Below are 18,255 nucleotides of genomic sequence, written 5' to 3' on the forward strand. Positions count from 1 at the left end.
ATGGAAAGGGTTTACGTATCATCGTATAGGCTACTATAAACACAGTTTTATGATCCCTAGAAGCAGATCAATTGTATAATAGGTAGATGTATCACGGTATTGGCAAATCTACATTAAGACCGGCTTATTTTATCTTCGGCTAAATGACTTAATGTTAATGTTGAATTAATTATGGAATTTGTGTTTGGACTTCGTCCCATTTGAATCCGACACTGATAGAACTAAGCTAGCGAAAGATGGAAGAATACGAGACATAATTTGTGTCCCTGAGCAAACCCCTAAGAAAATTATTTCAAACCATCTTTGAAGAGCACAAAATCTATATCTAAATTAGTTATGGATTTTGCGTTTCGCAGATTTCGACACTAACTTAGTAACATGAATTAAGCTAACGCCGGATTGACGTTAGGTCCACAAACGGAGACACAATTTGTGTTCCTGAGCAAAACTGTAGTGATGTCTCAACTCAATGTTTATTTTCTTTATTTTGCTTGCGAGTTTCGCGGCTCAACTAGTGAAATACTAAAATAAAAGTAATGTCCCTGTATTACATTCGTTGTTGATTATCATATGTGACAATTGCAAGGTTATTGCGACAATGCCACACTAAGAAAACTGCTTGGTTATGGTGTGAACGTATTATTATTTATAGGGTATTTGCTCTCTAATGCTGATATTCCACAAGCAAATACTATTCCACTGGCGTTTAACTAGTGTGAAGTGAGTTTAACTTACATTGAGTCCAAATGTAATGAAAGTATTCAATAGTCGAAAAGTCGTATAAACATTTGACTTGAACTTATGCTAGATTCGTTTTATAGTCTTGAAGAAAGGTACAGATGTTAGGGCATGTTCAGGAGCGTTTTATTTTGTATAGGTAGAGTAGAGTAGTAGAACTGGAACTGAAACATTCACATCCCCAGCAGAGCGTTTTGTTTTATAATTTCGAACAGTTTTGATTCAAAATTTAAAACTGTTATACAATGCCGTTCTATTTGTTGCTGATTTTGAAACACGTTTAGAACTGTGTTTTAAATACATGGAAAGTATTCAGCTCAGACGATAGACCGGGGAAAAATAAGCTTGAATGCAGTAACGCTGAAGACATGGCGAGACATGAATTTTAAACTGAATAGAACATCCGCTAAAACTGCTGCTGGGGACAGCAAGTTCTAGTTTTAAAATTTTCAGTTTTATATAATAGAACTATCAAAATTATGAATCTAGAAGTGAAACACTCCTGAACATGCTTTTAGAATATTATTCATTTTAATTTTCGTGTATCATTATGTCGGGATTTTCGTCAGAAATACCGAAATAGCTGAATGTAATGCAACCATGCAGAAGACAGTAAATTACAGCATTCGAATTAACACCCAAGATTATTCTACTTCACTTCGGTTATGTCTCTGACATTACCCATACATATTATTTCTCATATTTGAATTAGTAATGGAGATGCGTTTCGAGTTCCTCTTATCAGAATCCGACACTAGTTTAGTGACATGACTTAGCTAGCGACGAATTGACACTAGCTCCGAAAACGGAGACACTACTTGTGTTCCTGGGCATACAACTAGTCAAGCGTGATGTCCCGCAGGACAAGAAGTTTTTCGTTAAAACTAATGAGACCGGTGAATACGTAACATGGTTCGGCTTAGCACGGTTCGGCTGTTAAAATCGGTGGATTAGTTGTTAGCTTAAAACTGAAACCAGAATGACATAAACTAAATCTGGCGAATAATATGGTCAATGGTACATAAATTGTTCACCGACGAAACGCCACTTATCGGTATATTAAGCACTCGGGCTCGAAACAGAGTCTAAAAATGTTTTTTTTTCATTTATCAAAATCAGAAGAAAATGACGAGACGAAGACGCTAACTTTGCAAAAACGATAATGAGACAATGGCCTAAGACAATGCATATGTGTTGAATTTCATTATTTCCACCGCGCATTCGTTTGTCCCTTGTATATTGAACCTAGTGCTGGGCGAACGAAAACACACTATTAACGATATTTACCGGTCGTTGTTCGATTTCGTGGAATTAGGAGCTAGTGATGATGTTGGACGACTGAAGCACTACTAGTGTGCATATTTCCCGTTTTTGCTACGTTCTAGTTGCAGTTCTTTTATCTTTGATATCCTGGGATGGCCCACCTCACACCCATACACATCTTTTGTAGTGTGAAAGGTTTACGAGCAGATATCTTTCGAAAATAGTTTTCACTCATGAGAGATTCCTTCAATCTTACTTCACTTCCGTGTATGCCCATCCTTATAAATCCAAAGGCCTCTGCTTCACAAATATCTTGCAGGCCTGCTTAAATTCTCTTAGATTATTAGTCCGCTTGGAGTATTCTGGTAATTTTTATTTATTTATTAACAGATCAAGGCCGAAGTGGCCTGTGCCGTATTCAAAAGATTCTTCCATTCCACTCGGTCCATGGCCGCGCGTCGCCAGCCACGCAGTCTGCGAAGGGTCCGCAAATCGTCTTCCACCTGGTCGATCCATCGTGCTCGCTGCGCGCCACGTCTTCTTGTACCGGTCGGATTGCAATTGAGAACCGTTTTCACCGGGCTATTATCCGACATTCTGGCTACGTGCCCGGCCCACCGTAGTCGTCCGATTTTCGCGGTATGACAGATGGGCGGCTCCCCCAACAGCTGATGCAACTCATGGTTCATTCGCCATCTCCATGTGCCGTCTTCCATCTGCACTCCACCGTAGATGGTACGCAGCACTTTCCATTCGAAGACACCAAGTGCGCGTTGGTCCTCCACGAGCATGGTCCAGGTCTCGTGCCCGTAGAGAACTACCGGTCTAATCAGCGTCTTGTAGATGGCCAACTTCGTACGACGGCGAACTCTGTTCGACCGAAGTGTCTTGCGGAGGCCAAAGTATGGTCGGCAATGACTGGGCAGTGCGTAAGCATCTTGTACCTGAAGGCATAAAATAGACCCCACTTGCGGTCCTTAGCTTCCTGCCCAGTAACTCCTAGCCCTGGCCTCCTCGTGGCGTCGACTGGGATACGAGTAACCTTAGTGAAGATCGGGTAACCAACCCCGGTGGGAACTTTGGTCGTATGCTGGCAGGGAAGGGGGGGTTACCCTTCTTCGGAAGGTGTAAACCTGTCCTTGTGCCCAGGTGGGACCTTAAGCAGTCCTGGCACGATGGCCCACCGGCGAGACAGGTGGTTGGCGTAGGCCCTATAAGCCGCCCCTTAAAAAACCCACATAACGAACAATACAGAAGAGAATACGAGTATTCTGGTAATGCGTTGAATAAATTATAGCCTTTATAAAATAAAGAGTTCTGTGTACAAGATTTCTTAGCGCTCAACAATCTTAGATTGCCGGCTTGTCTGGTTTCATACCGGTGCACATCTCTTCCGTACACAACAGTGCCACACAAGTACTGCGGCGTCATTCCATTTATTACTCTGAAGATGAAAACAATTGTGTTATATTCAATACGTCGCTGAACTGACATCCATTGTAAACAATTGAGCATCAAATGTCGCGGAGTTAGTCTGTCACATCGTAGTAACAGTCGAATTACTTTGTTTAGTAAGATCTGCATTCGCTTACGATGTTTCTTGGATGCTAAGAAGAGAATAGAAGCACAGTAATCAAAATGGGGAGCTATTATGGTCTTGTAAACAGTTATCTTTGAGTCAAATGTGAGAAACCTATTAATCCTACGAAGAACGCCAAACTTCCTGGCAGTTTTCCGGATTGTATAGTTCACGTGCTCATTAAAACTTAGTTTTTCGTCCAATGTATGATATTTGATGTATGATATTTGATAGTTGCAACTCGTTCAGCTATCTCTCCATCTATTTCAACTGTTGCAGTGCTTTCATTTATCTGGCGCGTAGTTACAATCATATATTTGGTCTAGGAAATGTTCAGTTTGAGTTTTTTCCACTTCAACCAATCACTAAACTTCGTCAGCTCAAGGTTCATTAGCCTGATGCACTCATCGAAACTATTACGGATGATTAACAAAACTGTGTCATCGGCAAACAGGTTTATTTCTGCATTTTCCAAAATGTTTCTCATGTCGTTAATGTATAGTTCTATGATGAATTGCTTTACAATTAATGAAAATAAAGATGAGAATCATAATTACTGATTTAAAATTAAAAGGAGATTGAATTTTCGAAGTGTCATAGAAAAACGAAAGTCGCTACTTCTGCTACTCGCTTTCGTATAATCGCAGGAAGAAGCCGGCTTTGTCTTTTTTTTGTTTAGCTTTGTATGTATTTAGTGATGAAGGAGGCAGCAAACATACTTCACCTTCGTGTGAAGTTCCAGTGAGTTTCATCATTCATTGAAAGGATATGAGAATTTTAGGCCCTGTGACTGGATACCCCGTAGAAAATTTGAGAGCTGGTAAATTTTCCAGTCGATTGACGGAATCAGGTGCTTCAAGCACAGACTAACAGACATAACACTTAAAAACAGAGCTTCGCCTGCTTTAACGGTCATTTTAAATATATTTGTTGTTGGGACTGTGGCCACATTTGAAATTATGGCGCCACTGACATATGAACAAGCATATGGGGGATAGACCACTAGTGAAAAATTGTTCCCAAACCTGAGGGGTAACCCACCAGTAAATGAGTGGTTGGGACCGTGAATAAAAGGTGGAGCTAGTGTTCTGGGAAAGTTGTCGGATCGATGTTTTTGGGGGAATTCCCTCATAGTGTTATGTCTGTTAGTCTGTGCTTCAAGGTTGACCGATTACTTAACCGACTAAGTTAGGTTTCATCGGTGAACAACTCTCGTCAGCATATTATAGCCAATTTGATGTGAAAAGCGCCCCAAACGCCCGATTTAATCTGTGTAAATCTGGTTCCAGTTTTACCATATCAACTAACCGACCGATTTAATTAGTTGAAATATAATGATTTCAACAGATTTCGTCGGTCTTATTTATAGCGTCGGAAGATGCCCATTTTAAGCTCCCATAAGAGTCGATGCAACAATTGACTGAATTGGGTCATTAAATGAGAAAAAAATCTTTTTTGCCTTTCTCATATAAAGAAAGGCTATGCAATCACTGTAAAAATCGACTTGTTAACCGAGGCCCGGTGGGCCGAGCGTCATACCATTCGATTCAGTTCGTCGAGATCGGCAAATGTCTGTGTGTGTATGTATGTATGTATGTGTGTATGTGTGTGGATGTGTGTGTGTCATTTAAACTCACACAATTTTCTCAGAGATGGCCGAACCGATTTTCACAAACCTATTTTCAAATGAAAGATATACCCGGATAGAATTTTACAATAGCATTTACGCAACAAATAATCATAAAACAATAAATATTATAGTTATTACTGTTTCAACATTGTTCGATGCCAAGTTCTCTCAATAGATTTACAACAAAATTTGAATTTTTTGTATGGTAGCATAAAACTAAAACTTACTGTAAATTATTGTAAAATTACTGTACTGTCACAGTGAAAATCATGGTTTTGTTACTGTACATTTTTATTCGGGTAACGCTCCGATAAGCTGCTATTGAATTTTTAGTTGATCCGACTTCCGATTCCGGAGTTACGGATTGAAGAGTGCGGTCACACAGCAAATTCCCATATAAACTGGTATCACTTTGATGTACAAATGGTGTAATACGTATTAAAATGGGTCCAACATTACTTGAATTTGATGGTCTAGATCACTAATGATCATTCAAAGCAGCTTCGAGCACATTGGCCACCTATGACGGATCTTGAGGCCCCCGGGGAACTCGCCAAGTTCCTAAACTAGTATCACACCTATTTCCCAGCGAACTCTTGATCGATTTTTACAAACTTGATTTCAAATTTAAAATACAGTAATCCTGCTATTAAATTTAATTTGGCTCTGACTTTTGGTTCCGAAGTTTCAGGTTGGTTGGTAAGGTTACACTGGAATTTCCTATATAAACCGTTGCAATCGTAATACCTCAGAGGCCAAAAACTATTGAAATCGTCACCAAATTACATCCATTCGCAGGTCTAGATTACTGAATGGAAATCAAACATTCTTTGAATATATTGGCCACTATCGACAATTCCGGAAATCCCGGTATCCGGGCTGAACCAATTTACACAAACTTAGTTTGAAATGAAAGGTATAGCGCTCCCATAAGCTGCTATAGAATTTTCAGTTCATCCGACTTTCAGTTCCAGAGTTACGGGTTGGAGAGTGCGGTTACACAGCAAGTTCTCATATAAACTGGTAACACCATGATGTCTAAATTATTAAAATGGATACAATATTGTTTGGATTTGCAGGTCTAGATCACTTATGGCCAATCAAAGTTGATTTGACCACATTGGCCACCTATGACGGTTCTTAATGCCTCCGGGGAACTCGCCTAGTCTCTAAATTATTAGCACACCTAGATCCCTGGTGGCTAATCAAGATTTTTTTAAATATATTTTCCACTATCGACGGTTCCGGGTATATACCAGAATCAGTTCTTCGGTGATGACTGAACCAATTTCACTACCTCACCCAAGTAACCAATAAGCATTATAACGTAGCCTAATATCTGCTTTAGATCCACATATAAAGCTGTCCTAAAAAGCCGTGAAGCCCTAAATACTTATTTAATGCCGATATTATGCCAGAAAAGGCGAAATATAGTGCTATTACTGTGCGGAGATTGACAGCTCGTTTCTGCAGTACTAATGCTATTATATAGCAAAAGCGTACAAATGTCAAATTTGAAAGCCTTATACTGGCACTACTAATGCTATTAAAAAGCTTCAGTTGGTTGTCATTGTCCGCCATGGTTTTAAAACCATTTCTTATGTTTCCTTTCGGTATGATGAGCAAAAAGGAAAAATTTTAAAATAAAATATTCTGTTTAAAACCGTAATTGACTCTGTTCTAATGCATTGTAATGAATATCCTTAATGGGTTTTCGATATGAATGTTTTCGAAAATTACCTTTAGTAAGTCTCGAACTAAAGTACCTTGCCTCGTCCTTCACGGTAAGTGCACTGCGTTTGCTTCCTGGACTATATTGCATATGTTCGATTGAAATGAAATATGCCGAATATAATCTTCAAGAAGAGTTGCATAACAAATAAACCCACAGCATTACAATAGCATTATATCAGCTTTTTATATGCTCTATAATGGCATTAAATGCACTTGTAAAGCTTACATGCTTTAAAGATCCTTGAGGCATGTACGCGTTATATCAGCTTTATATACGCATATAGAGCAAGCTATAATGCTATATGTCGGCTGTGCAGTTATGCATTATTGATGCTAATAAAGAGCTTTATTGCGTTGTTAATGCTGTAATGGAGTTTCAATGCAACATTCGTGCAAATGTATAGCCAATATAGTGCAATGGCTTAATGCTTATGGTTACTTGGGTAGTCACAAATGCAAGATATAATATGGGGTTGGATGTTTCTCCTACCCTTGATCCCCTCCCCCATACTCTTCCACTCCCCCGGCCCTCTCGACAAAACGATTCGAGCCAATATATTCCGATTCCCATTAGATTTAATTTTTTGAGAATGTAAATACTGTTTATCCAATAATGTCATAAAGCATATAAACATTTATCGTCGGTGTGGTTTCAAAAAATGCAACAACGTCATGCGTGGTATTGATGCGATGAAATAACTTCGTGCAAGGTGTTCATTAATAATGCTGCATGTTCAATGTGACTGCGGTCGCGTCTTGTACACTACCCTTTAATTTTTCACTTTTTATTTTGTTCAAACCAATTTATGTATCATTGATTCAATAAATTCCTTACTTTCACTTACACAGCTGTTTTCGACATTTTAAAAAGGAAGAAAGTGATGTATTATACATTTCTTTTGTTTGCATTTTACCTGCGAAAAATGCGATCAAACGCGTGGGGTACATTTATACCCCAGTGCAACATTCTAGGGTGGAAAACGCAAGTGCAACGTTCTAGGGTTAAGAATGTAATAGACATTTCCACAATTATATTGAACATAATCGGTCATGGTCATAGTTTGAAGAAATGGTAATGGTAATGGTCGTAGTTTGAAGAAATGAGAAAGGCACAATTGCACCGTTAGGTGGATTAAAACAGGTTTTTATTACATACATCGATGAAGCTGATTTTCGTGATTACAACAATGTTTTTTTCCAACTCAGGAAACATGAAAATAAAATTTAAAATTTAAATAAAGAAATATGTTGACAGTCTTGATTTGACACTATCAGAAGCATTTGACATATCGAATTTCACGACAAATGATGCCCCGTCAGAAAAAAAATAATACATGTTTTCCCGGTTTTGCCGCAGGGTTATTTTTATTTAATATAAACACCATCCAATGCATATAGTTTTTTCCATTTTGGATGTTGTCTTGATAGGCATATATATATATATATATATATATATATATATATATATATATATATATATATATATATATATATATATATATATATATATATATATATATATATATATATATATATATATATATATATATATATATATATATATATATATATATATATATATATATATATATATATATATATATATATATATATATATATATATATATATATATATATATATATATATATATATATATATATATATATATATATTTATTTATTTATTTTTGTTGTAGCGCAGTGTTATTGGGGAAAACAGGTTATTACTTAACCCAGATAAAATCTCAACAGTGCTGGAAACGGAAGCAGCTGAAAATGTTAGAGAAAAAATCGGACCGATAAAATTTACCTAAGCTTTAATGTAATATTTAATAATTGTTCACAGTACAGCCAAATTAGTTTCACCTTAAAATCACATCTTTCGCATATGGTTGGTGCTACCTGATAAAATTATTCGACCTGTTGGCTTGAACCCAATAATAGAATCTGTCAAATTTCGCAAAAAAAAACCAAAACAGATTGCACAGCTTTGCTCAATGCGTCTGAAGTGATTACGTGAATATCGCACTTTATAAAAAACAATTATTTCTTTCTAATTTGTCTCTTTAATTATAGAAGTCTTTTTCAACTCATCAAACGATGGCAGCGGGTGCTCAAGCTAGTCGCGGCTTAACTGCCCTTTTCAAACGAGGATGGAACGAGATTCCTGAAGTAATTGGTTCATCTGCGATGGGTCTTATTGGCATTGGTTTGACTTTTATTGGAGCGGTAGGCTATTACAGGAAGGACGGCGATAACCGGCGTTATAAGCTAGATTATGTCGTAATGCGTCCCGATGATCCACGAGTGGCAAAGATTCGTAAAGATTGAATGACTGCGGTTATGCGCACGATTGTAGGCAAATAATACAAATTGAAAACGGAAAAGGTGCATTTTATTTAAATATCATTCACGTTGCGCTCGCTTGGCGGCTTGAATTCTTTTGACTGATTCAATCGTGTCCAGCATGATCTGTCTGGAACCTTCTTCTTCATTTCGGTACATTTCCTGACGCTTTTCATCCAAGTCAGTCATAAATTTATCCCTGAAGTCAAAAAAAATATTTGTAACAGGCCTAGGTCGAAAAGAGAACTCGCCTACCTATTTATAAAAGCGATCGAGAAACCCGCCAGTATCCCACCAAACACTAGCGGAAAGCGAAGTTTGACCATCGTCGAATAATGCATTTTAATTGTAATGTATTTACATATGGACACTAATATAAAAATATTACAGCAATAATAAATTCTTTTTGCAAGATTTCTTGGTCGGCAAAAATTGATTAACTAAGCAGGGATGCCATATTTCTCACATGTACATAAAAGTTTATTCCGAATGTCGGTTCGCTGGGAATATTTTGTGAAGTGATGAGAAAATACCCCAATATATTTCGATTGTTTGGATAAACAATCTTTTGCCATTTAAAAAACCTATAGATGAATGCGGCAGCATACCTGTAAGAGAAGTATAATAGTTTACCAAAACTCTGCAATATATAAACATGCCTGCAAATTTGGCAAAGCTGCTCTCAAAACGCATTATGCACGTTAAACATAACTTGTGAGTTTTGTTGGATTTAAAATACCCCATAAAAATTCTCCGAATTTTCCTACAGTGATAAGAATCCAAACATTTGCTTCAAACCACTTAAAATCCATAAGAAGAAATGCTAATGTTATCACGCGCATACATATCTCCTATGAGTCAACTATGAGACTATGTGTGCACACACATAAGTTATATGTGCGTATTGTTATAGAATCGGGTTTTATGTGTCTTCTTGTTATGAAATGTGAATGCAAGATTAATATTTTTGTAGATACACACAATAGATTTATATGTCAGCGAATAGTGTCTATCCAACTTTTTACGTGCCATAATGGCGGTCTAAATTGTTCAGTTCGTAATACGATTAATTGCCCTTTTTTGACAATAATCGTTTACGCCAGCTTGACAGCAACGCCCAGTTGAAAATGTCGGGAGTTCATTGAATAAACATCCAACGCTTTGGACTAACATAGGATGACTTAATCTCACTGGGCGGTTGACGTAAACGATTATTGTCAAAAAAGGCCATTACACGTACAAACTGAACAATTTAGACCGCCATTATGGCACGTAAAAAGCTGGATATGCCTCTGGCAATTGCAAAAATCTATGTGTAAAATCAATAGGCATGACGTTTACGTTTTGATCAGTTTACCGACTTCAACGTAATGTCACCGTTCCATCAGGATAAATTGAATACCCTCATAGAAAATTTGACAGTTTATAAATTTCCAAGTCGCATCTTTTGTCGAAATCTCAACAGCTGAGATTTCGGCAAAAGATTTCTCAATTTTTTGCTGATATACTCCCATATGAGACAGTGCAACAATCGATCGATTAATCGATTGTATAGTCGGCCGATTGCACCGATTTAGTCGAGGGGAAAATGGGGAGGATTTTTATGGGGTACCCCATATTTTTGCACTTAGAATAAAGTCCAGTTGCTCCGTTGTCAGTGGAACCACTGGACAAAGAGACAGTCGAACTATAAAAGTAGTCTATTGTAAAGATGGGTAGAGGTTATTCTCTTTCAATGTTTGTTTTTTTTTCTATCTGTTGTGTGCTTTTCGAAGGCTTCAAAGAAAAAGCTTTTTATAAATTTAAACATGCGGCTGTTACGCACCTATTTGAGTTGAGCTTTCATCAAATACAAATTTGTGTTTGATTTAATATAATCGCATTTCGAGCGATTTCCTGCAAGGCGCAATAAATTTTTTTGCAGTACACGGCAAGTTACGGCGAGTAGCGTAGAACAAAGTTTTAACAGCCCACCGAGCCTATTGCTCGTCGGCATCTATTTAAATATAAATACGCATAGATTTTTTCAATTAGCTGTGGCATATATTTTTATTTGTTTTTAATTATTGTATGACTATTGTTTTTGTGTACTTGATTGTTAGAAATTATATTAGTATTAAGGCCAACATCATTTGGGGCTTTGATATACCTGTTGATGTATTGAACAAATAAACAAAAGATATAAACACTATTTGCTGACACATGAATTTGCTGACATCTCATGAAGTCGTGTCCGAGCATGTTTTGCTCCTTCTAACTTCCGTTCTTTTATTCGCTATCACTTCAGCCGAGGCTGGAGCTGTCGTATGCGTTTTGTCTACGTCCTTCCAGAAACTGAAGCAGGTTTCCCTGACATAACAACCTAGGCTTGCTGATTTAAGATGGTTCATTTCATTCGATTTATTGCATCAAGACAAAAACAGAATAAAGGTTAAGGAGATTTGTATAAAAATCTACAAGCACAGTAGAACGAATATCGATTATGATTTCTCGATAAGTTAAAAGTTCAATATTAATATAAGTTTTATTTCTACTCGCTCATTTCCTACACGGACTAAGTGACAATGTATTGATCTTGAAAAAACGAGTTTAAAGTTTGAATCGCAGCATTCTTTACGTTATAATTGGAAATTAATTTTTGCCATAATTCGTGCTTCTTGCTACATATTACAAATCTTTCACAGGTCGAATATAGCTGAAGAAATGCTTTATCCAGTGCTATCATTATTTTATTTTTTCATGTTTTGCGACCTAGTCCGGTCTGACTTAACACCGACCATATGTATTTTAAGCACATATCTCGACAAACATATGATTGCGGCTTAAAAGCCAACTGTCAAATTTATCTTTGAAAGAAAATTCCGGACAAACCGTTACTGGCTATACACAGTTCTTAGCAGTTAATAAAAGAGAAAACTTTTCTCTTTCGTTTACTACCAACTTCTGTGATTGGCGCGTAACGGTATGTCCGGAATATCCTTTCAAAGAAAATTTTGACAGTTGGCTTTTAAGACGTAATCATATGTTTGTCGAGATATAAGGTCTGCTCCAGTACAAGGAGAAACTGGAAGTACTCCGGAGAAAATCGTTCCTGTACTCTCTTCTTCTCTTTTTTCTTCTTCAGGTAGCAAACCGGAGTAAAAAGGAGCAAAGATTTTTGGCTCCTGTTTACTACGGAGTTGAGGCGTGTACTGGGACAAACCTATCCAGCTTTTTACGTGCCATAATGGCGGTGTAAATTGTTTAGTTCGTAATACGTTTAATGGCCCTTTTTTGACAATATTCGTTTACGTCAACCGCCCAGTGAGATTAAGTCATCCTACGTTAGTCCAATGCGTTGGATGTTTATTCAATAAACGCCCGACATCTTCAACTGGGCGTTGCTGTCAAGCTGGCGTGAACGATTATTGTAAAAAGGGCTATTAAACGTATTACGAACTGGACAATTTAGACCGCCATTATGGCACGTAAAAAGCTGGATAGTTTGAATAATAATAATATAATTTACGTACCGAAATTTATCAGTGTAGTCGCCTTCTCGTTTACTATTACTAGAGCACTCTAGCTAAAGTGTGGCCAAGAAGCGTTTGACGTATCCAAACGAGCAGAAATCAGACGTATTTCTATTGGCGATTTGCGGCAAAACCAAAATTAGTCATGCGACACCTATGATTCAGCTCATGAACTGGCAAAGTGATACAGTTTGCTTTTTTTCACCCGCAAGTGTGTCGTAGCTTACAACAAAAACTTCATTTTCTTCTCGGAAAAAGCTTACCACTGCCAAAATATGAATGAAACGAGTAAGAAATTTAGTTTTATTTGCGATTATTCTAAAATTACAGCCATTTGCAACCATTTGGTTCATACACTTCTTCGATTTGTTATCGGGGTATTATTGTGGTTAAAAAAAATCGGTCCATAAATGAAGTTCCATCTCGAAACCGACACCCAATCAGTACCAATGTCAAACTCCTTCATATTTTGGACTACGTAGGAGATTCAGTGATGACTATCAGAGAGAAGGATCGGCTGTGTATGATACAAAGCTGACACTTTCCTATTAGCCGGATATATTCTTTCCTCGCGTGATCTGGAGAGTTTCATGAATTTACACCATCTCATGAAGGTTTATCTTAACTTAGGAGGAACGGTAAATGATGTGCGGCAGGTACTGTGCTCAACTAATTGCATTTCGGAACAGCACACATATAGCTCTGCGAATAATATTAGAAACCACTATGTTTTACACGCTTTTCGCAAGATGTTTTCTCATCATCTTATAAAATGATGGTTTTCCATCATTTTCATAAACAATTATAGACAAATTGATCGGTGATTTGGTTTTAAAAGTTATTGTTTACAGAAAATATATGCACTATGACAGAACAGAATCAAATCAGCAACACTTTGCTTCCAGCGCTATCTGTGAGCGGTTTCAACGTAGAATCGCCAATTGTAAATACGTCAAATTTCATGTTCGTTTGGATACGTCATAGCCCTAGGGGCAGATCACTTTTGATGCATTTTTAAAAATCAGCGAAATTAAATGCATTTATTTCCATCAAAATAGAAATTCATAATGTGTTTTACGTTGCGTGCTATGTTGTTTGCGTTACGTGTAAGACGTCAAAACCATACAGAAAAACTAGCCCTACATTTAACAAAACGTCGAACAAAGTGGATCAGCGTAGGACGTTTGTTAAACAAACTTTTCTGCGAGGCAGTGCAAAGCTGATGCAAAAATGGAAATTAAATGCATTTTTTCAATTTGATGCAAATTTGTTATATACTGCCGTTCTACGCATAATTGTCCCATGTTGCTTTTTGGTCATTTTCATTTTTTTTCATCAAACAGTCCATTTTGATGTATATTTTCAGAAAACACATCCAAATCATACAGTTTGTTCGAAGACTTCGTGAAAAAATACCAAGTCTGTTTGTCCCATTGTTGATATTCTACGCATAATTGTCCCACCAATCAAAATCCCAAAAAAATAGCGCAATAAAAAACTAATTACGTAGCGTGTAGTTAAGAAGAACATTATGCTAGAGGTCGGGCACTGAAAAAATTAATGAAAAATACAGGTTCATTAAAAAGAGATGGCAGTGGCAATATTAATCACAGCAGTGAAAACAATCCTGTAAAGCTCTTCATCGCTATCGTCGCTTGCATAACATAGCGAACGCATCTAGGATAATGAGCCTATTTTCGCAATGTTTCTATTATCACGCTACCCAATTGAAGCCGTTGGTTAGTGCAGTATTTGTTATCTTTGATCAACACATTGGGTCAAATGGTAGGGCGACAATTGGGGCACTCGATTGGAGTTTTTGTTGCGATCAAACACTAGCATTTCATCGATTTTAGGCTATTTGTGTTATTAGATTGATTCTTAAGAACGAATCAAGGTTGTGGATGCCAAATTATATGCACTCCATCGAGTGTAGGCAGAGTAATTAATGATTTTGTGAGGTACCTTCTAAATAGAGTAAAAATAGGTACTTTACCCTATTTCTAATTTTGATGAAGCAAAAAATTTCCCGAAAAACAGAAAAACTCACGACATACACTTTTGTAAAAAAAAGAGCTATAAGCATCATTTATATAGATCGTTATGGGACTTATATGCGTAGAATTTTCCGGTTTCCGTTCTATTTCTCGGCATAACAGTCCCACTTAATATTTTTCGTAAAAACTAACGTTAATTGGATCTCTATAATGAAAAACTGGACTGATTATATTGGAAACGATTGCTATGAACGTAATTCTGGACAATAAAGCTTTATTTGTTACACCGTTTCCCTTCAGATTGCTAATACAATTTTCATCTTCAATCGCGTTTTTCTCAGTTGCCAGTTTCGCAACATGGGACAATTGGGCGTAGAACGGCAGTATATTCTTATGTGGTTTTCGTTTGAGGCGAAACTGAGTCAGTTCCTAACCCCAACTGCTGTCAAAATGTATGAACTGACAGCGGTTGGGGTTAGAACCTGACTCAGTTTCAGGTTCAAGCGAAATCGTCATTAGAGTGATTTGTCCCTACACGCAGAAGAATCAGGCCTTTTTGAATCAACAAAACGTTTAGTTGAATCAAAAACGTGGCGAATGACTGTTTCAAACTGAAATGGGCGTTTTTCGAAAGCATGTATTTGGTTTAGTTCAACAAATACTTCTGTTTACATTTTAAATAGAAACATTGTTGAATCAAAATAAAATTTGTTAGATCTAACTGATCCCTTTGTTAAAAACCAACAGAATCCTTGTTTAATTTCAACTAAATTTGAGTTGTTCTCTCCTTTGGTTAATACAAACGATTTGTTTTTGTTTCTTCAAACTTGTTTGTTCGGTTAAACTTATCATGATTTTGTTGTTTCAAACGAAATATTTGTTAAAACTACTGAAAAGAAAACAAATGAATCAGTTGGTAATTTCAACCAACAGTATTGATTGAATCAAACCTGAATCTTGTTTGTCACTATATCAAACGGGAAAATTGTTATTTAAAACCAAAATTTGTTCATTTTTACTAATTTTTTTTCTGCGTGTAGTCATGGCCTCACTCTAACTAGAGTGCTCTACTGTTTACGGCAGTAGTTTTATGGTTGATGCAGACGGTTGCGCGACAGACGATGTTTCTGCAATCGAGTGTTTGGACCGAGACCGCTTTCTTTCCTGCATTATTTGACGTTTTCTTTCCGATTGAAGAATACGAAATCGATGGAGCAGTTTTCATCGGTTTTATAAAATTTATTGTGTGTTGCAATTTTGGCTGCCAATAGGGGAATACATGCCATGGCTTCCTCTTCCAACGTAAATGGTAACCTTGTTGATGAGTTGGAAGAAGCTTTTCAGGTAATATATTTCATTTTTTTTTTTGTAAATTTTCCGTTCGCCTTATGCTTGTATTCCAACAGTCATGCATTCATGCCCTAACAAAAGAAGAATCTGCAACCGGCGTAGATAAGGATGAAATCAAGCTGGAAGTAGATCAAACGACACTGAAATTTATTGATTTGGCGCGTCAAATGGAAGCATTTTTCCTGCAAAAACGTTTCCTTTTGTCCGCACTCAAACCGGACTTGCTGCTAAAAGAGGAAAACTTTGATCTCAAGCAGGAGATAGCCAGAAAAGATGAGTTGATTCGTAAGCACTACGAAAAAATTGAATCATGGAAAAACCTGCTATCGGATCAACAAAACTACAATAAGCCGATCCAAGCGCTTCCCCCAGAGATGCGTGGTAACCTGGCGGGTGGAGCTCCAGGTGTTCCGGGCATGATGCCCGGCGGAATGGGAATGCCGATGCAGGTATCCAATCGACCACAGGAGGTAATAGTTGATGTTTCAAAGCTTACGTTTTTTAGAATTCGATGCAAGTTCAACAAATGCAAGCCCAACAGCAGCAAATGCAAATGCTCCAGGCTCAGCAAATGCAGCAGATGCAATCAATGCCAATAGGGGCTAATCCACAACTTTTTCCTCAACCCGGCGGAGGTCGTGGTGTTGGAGCTGGCGGCCCTGGTTTTCAACAAAGTCAAAATCTCCAAGGACCGTTAGCTTATTTGGAGAAAACTGCTAGCAATATAGGTGAGCCAAACGTCTGTGAATCGATCCAGGGATCTGAGTGTGGTATTCGAATCTGTGTAATGACTAATGAAATTTGATTTCCTTTTCGTCGCATCGGTCCATTTTTTGCAGATCTAGTTGGAATGGGAGACGGTCGAAGGTGACGCGGGCGGGGCAGGGGGCGCGGAAGAGGTCGTGGTCGTGGCAGAGGCCGCGGGCGTGGAAATGCTCCCGAGTTTCATAGCGGAACGTTATCTTGAGAAAGGATCATTACTTTGCCACGGTAGACGTCGTCATTAGTTTATATTACAATATACAAACAGCAGTGTCCACTCTAAAAGCAGTAAAAAATTAACCTTAGCAATCCAATGCTCCTTCAACCTGCTACCAACATATGAAAAAACCTATCGTTTTGGCTCATCTATACCTCAAAAATTTAAACGAAGAATACAGTCGTTCCAATCACAGGCAGCAAGACCAACATTCGAGATATAGAATAACCATTCAAAATTGCGCTTAATTGAATTGTGAATCGGTTGTGTGTTGTAGTGTAAGTCTAATACCTTGTCCTGATCATTTTCAAAAAGATAAACAAACGTTACGCTGTGGGGCGCTTTGAACCCGATTAAAAATAAGAAAGAATGGAAAAACAAGCTTCATCGGATTGATTTAAATCGATTTTCCAATCGTGAGCGAGATGAAATTCTGTCGCTGAGAAGCGCTTAATCTTCGAGAAACAAATTTGTTGCAGTCGAGTTAAGCAGTTATGATTTTGTACAGTTCACGGATAGTTTTCTTCGTTTTATTTCGATTGCCACTCATTAAGCATTATGTCCAGTTTCCCCCGCTATTTCAGGGCCAATAATTTTTTCCTGCTTTTAAATCTCTGGACAGGTAAAAGCTCCACTATTGTAAGAGTTTTAGTTTGTCCTAATATATCTAACAGTAATGAATAAACATGTGTCGTAGATGAAAAGAGTAGACTGAGTTATTTGTTCTTCGCATGCAAAGAAGCTGATACGTGAAATCCCATTGTCCCAGGGTATTGTCGCCTTGAATTCTTCACGATATCATTCACAATTAAGCGGGCGAAATTGAAATCAACTTACATCAATGTAAAAGCGGTTCCATAGTTTAAGAATGAAAATTTAGAAATAAGTTGTACTAAGAGTTGCTTGAAATAGCCTTCTGCGTAAAAAGCAAAGGAAAAATGAAGTAGGTTTTTACAGAGTATCTTTATCTGTTTTGAACGCTTCATAATTAACTGTAACAGGTCAGGCCTAATAATCCGGGGATTCGATTATCCGTGATTAGATTATCCAAGTGTTTCGAAAAAAAAATCCAATTTCAACTAGAATGTCTCATTAAAGTGCTAATTCGGTCACTGCTGTCAATAGGA

The 18,255-nt window shown here is 37.4% G+C and overlaps 2 protein-coding genes and 1 long non-coding RNA gene across 3 annotated transcripts; 2 read left to right on the plus strand and 1 right to left on the minus strand.

Moving 5' to 3' along the window:
* Positions 1-8,861: 8,861 nt before the first annotated feature.
* LOC131679615 (uncharacterized) lies at positions 8,862-9,331 on the plus strand. Its single transcript, XM_058960352.1, has 2 exons — positions 8,862-8,960; positions 9,021-9,331. Exon 2 carries the CDS (start codon positions 9,045-9,047, stop codon positions 9,273-9,275), a length of 231 nt encoding a protein of 76 aa, XP_058816335.1. The 5' UTR covers positions 8,862-8,960; positions 9,021-9,044; the 3' UTR covers positions 9,276-9,331.
* Positions 9,323-9,718, minus strand: LOC131679616 (uncharacterized). The gene is made up of 2 exons (XR_009303844.1): positions 9,546-9,718; positions 9,323-9,489 (listed from the first exon to the last, which is right to left on the minus strand). It is a non-coding gene; the product is annotated as an uncharacterized LOC131679616 (long non-coding RNA).
* Positions 9,719-15,968: 6,250 nt separating this feature from the next.
* Positions 15,969-17,834, plus strand: LOC131683452 (mediator of RNA polymerase II transcription subunit 28). The gene is made up of 4 exons (XM_058965459.1): positions 15,969-16,143; positions 16,206-16,598; positions 16,655-16,877; positions 16,989-17,834. The coding sequence occupies exons 1-4, from the start codon at positions 16,084-16,086 to the stop codon at positions 17,018-17,020; spliced, it is 708 nt and encodes a 235-aa protein (XP_058821442.1). The 5' UTR covers positions 15,969-16,083; the 3' UTR covers positions 17,021-17,834.
* Positions 17,835-18,255: the final 421 nt, after the last annotated feature.

This window comes from Topomyia yanbarensis, chromosome 2 (assembly GCF_030247195.1).
Source record: "Topomyia yanbarensis strain Yona2022 chromosome 2, ASM3024719v1, whole genome shotgun sequence".
Classification (NCBI taxonomy): Eukaryota; Metazoa; Arthropoda; class Insecta; order Diptera; family Culicidae; genus Topomyia; species Topomyia yanbarensis.

Bases quoted from the DNA above. Each gene is read 5' to 3' on its own strand.
- LOC131679615 (XM_058960352.1), top strand. From the start codon at position 9,045: ATGGCAGCGGGTGCTCAAGCTAGTCGCGGCTTAACTGCCCTTTTCAAA.
- LOC131683452 (XM_058965459.1), top strand. From the start codon at position 16,084: ATGGCTTCCTCTTCCAACGTAAATGGTAACCTTGTTGATGAGTTGGAA. The intron at 16,144-16,205 runs GTAATATATTTC...GTATTCCAACAG, and splicing joins AGTTGGAAGAAGCTTTTCAG to TCATGCATTCATGCCCTAAC. The intron at 16,599-16,654 runs GTATCCAATCGA...TACGTTTTTTAG, and splicing joins GAATGGGAATGCCGATGCAG to AATTCGATGCAAGTTCAACA.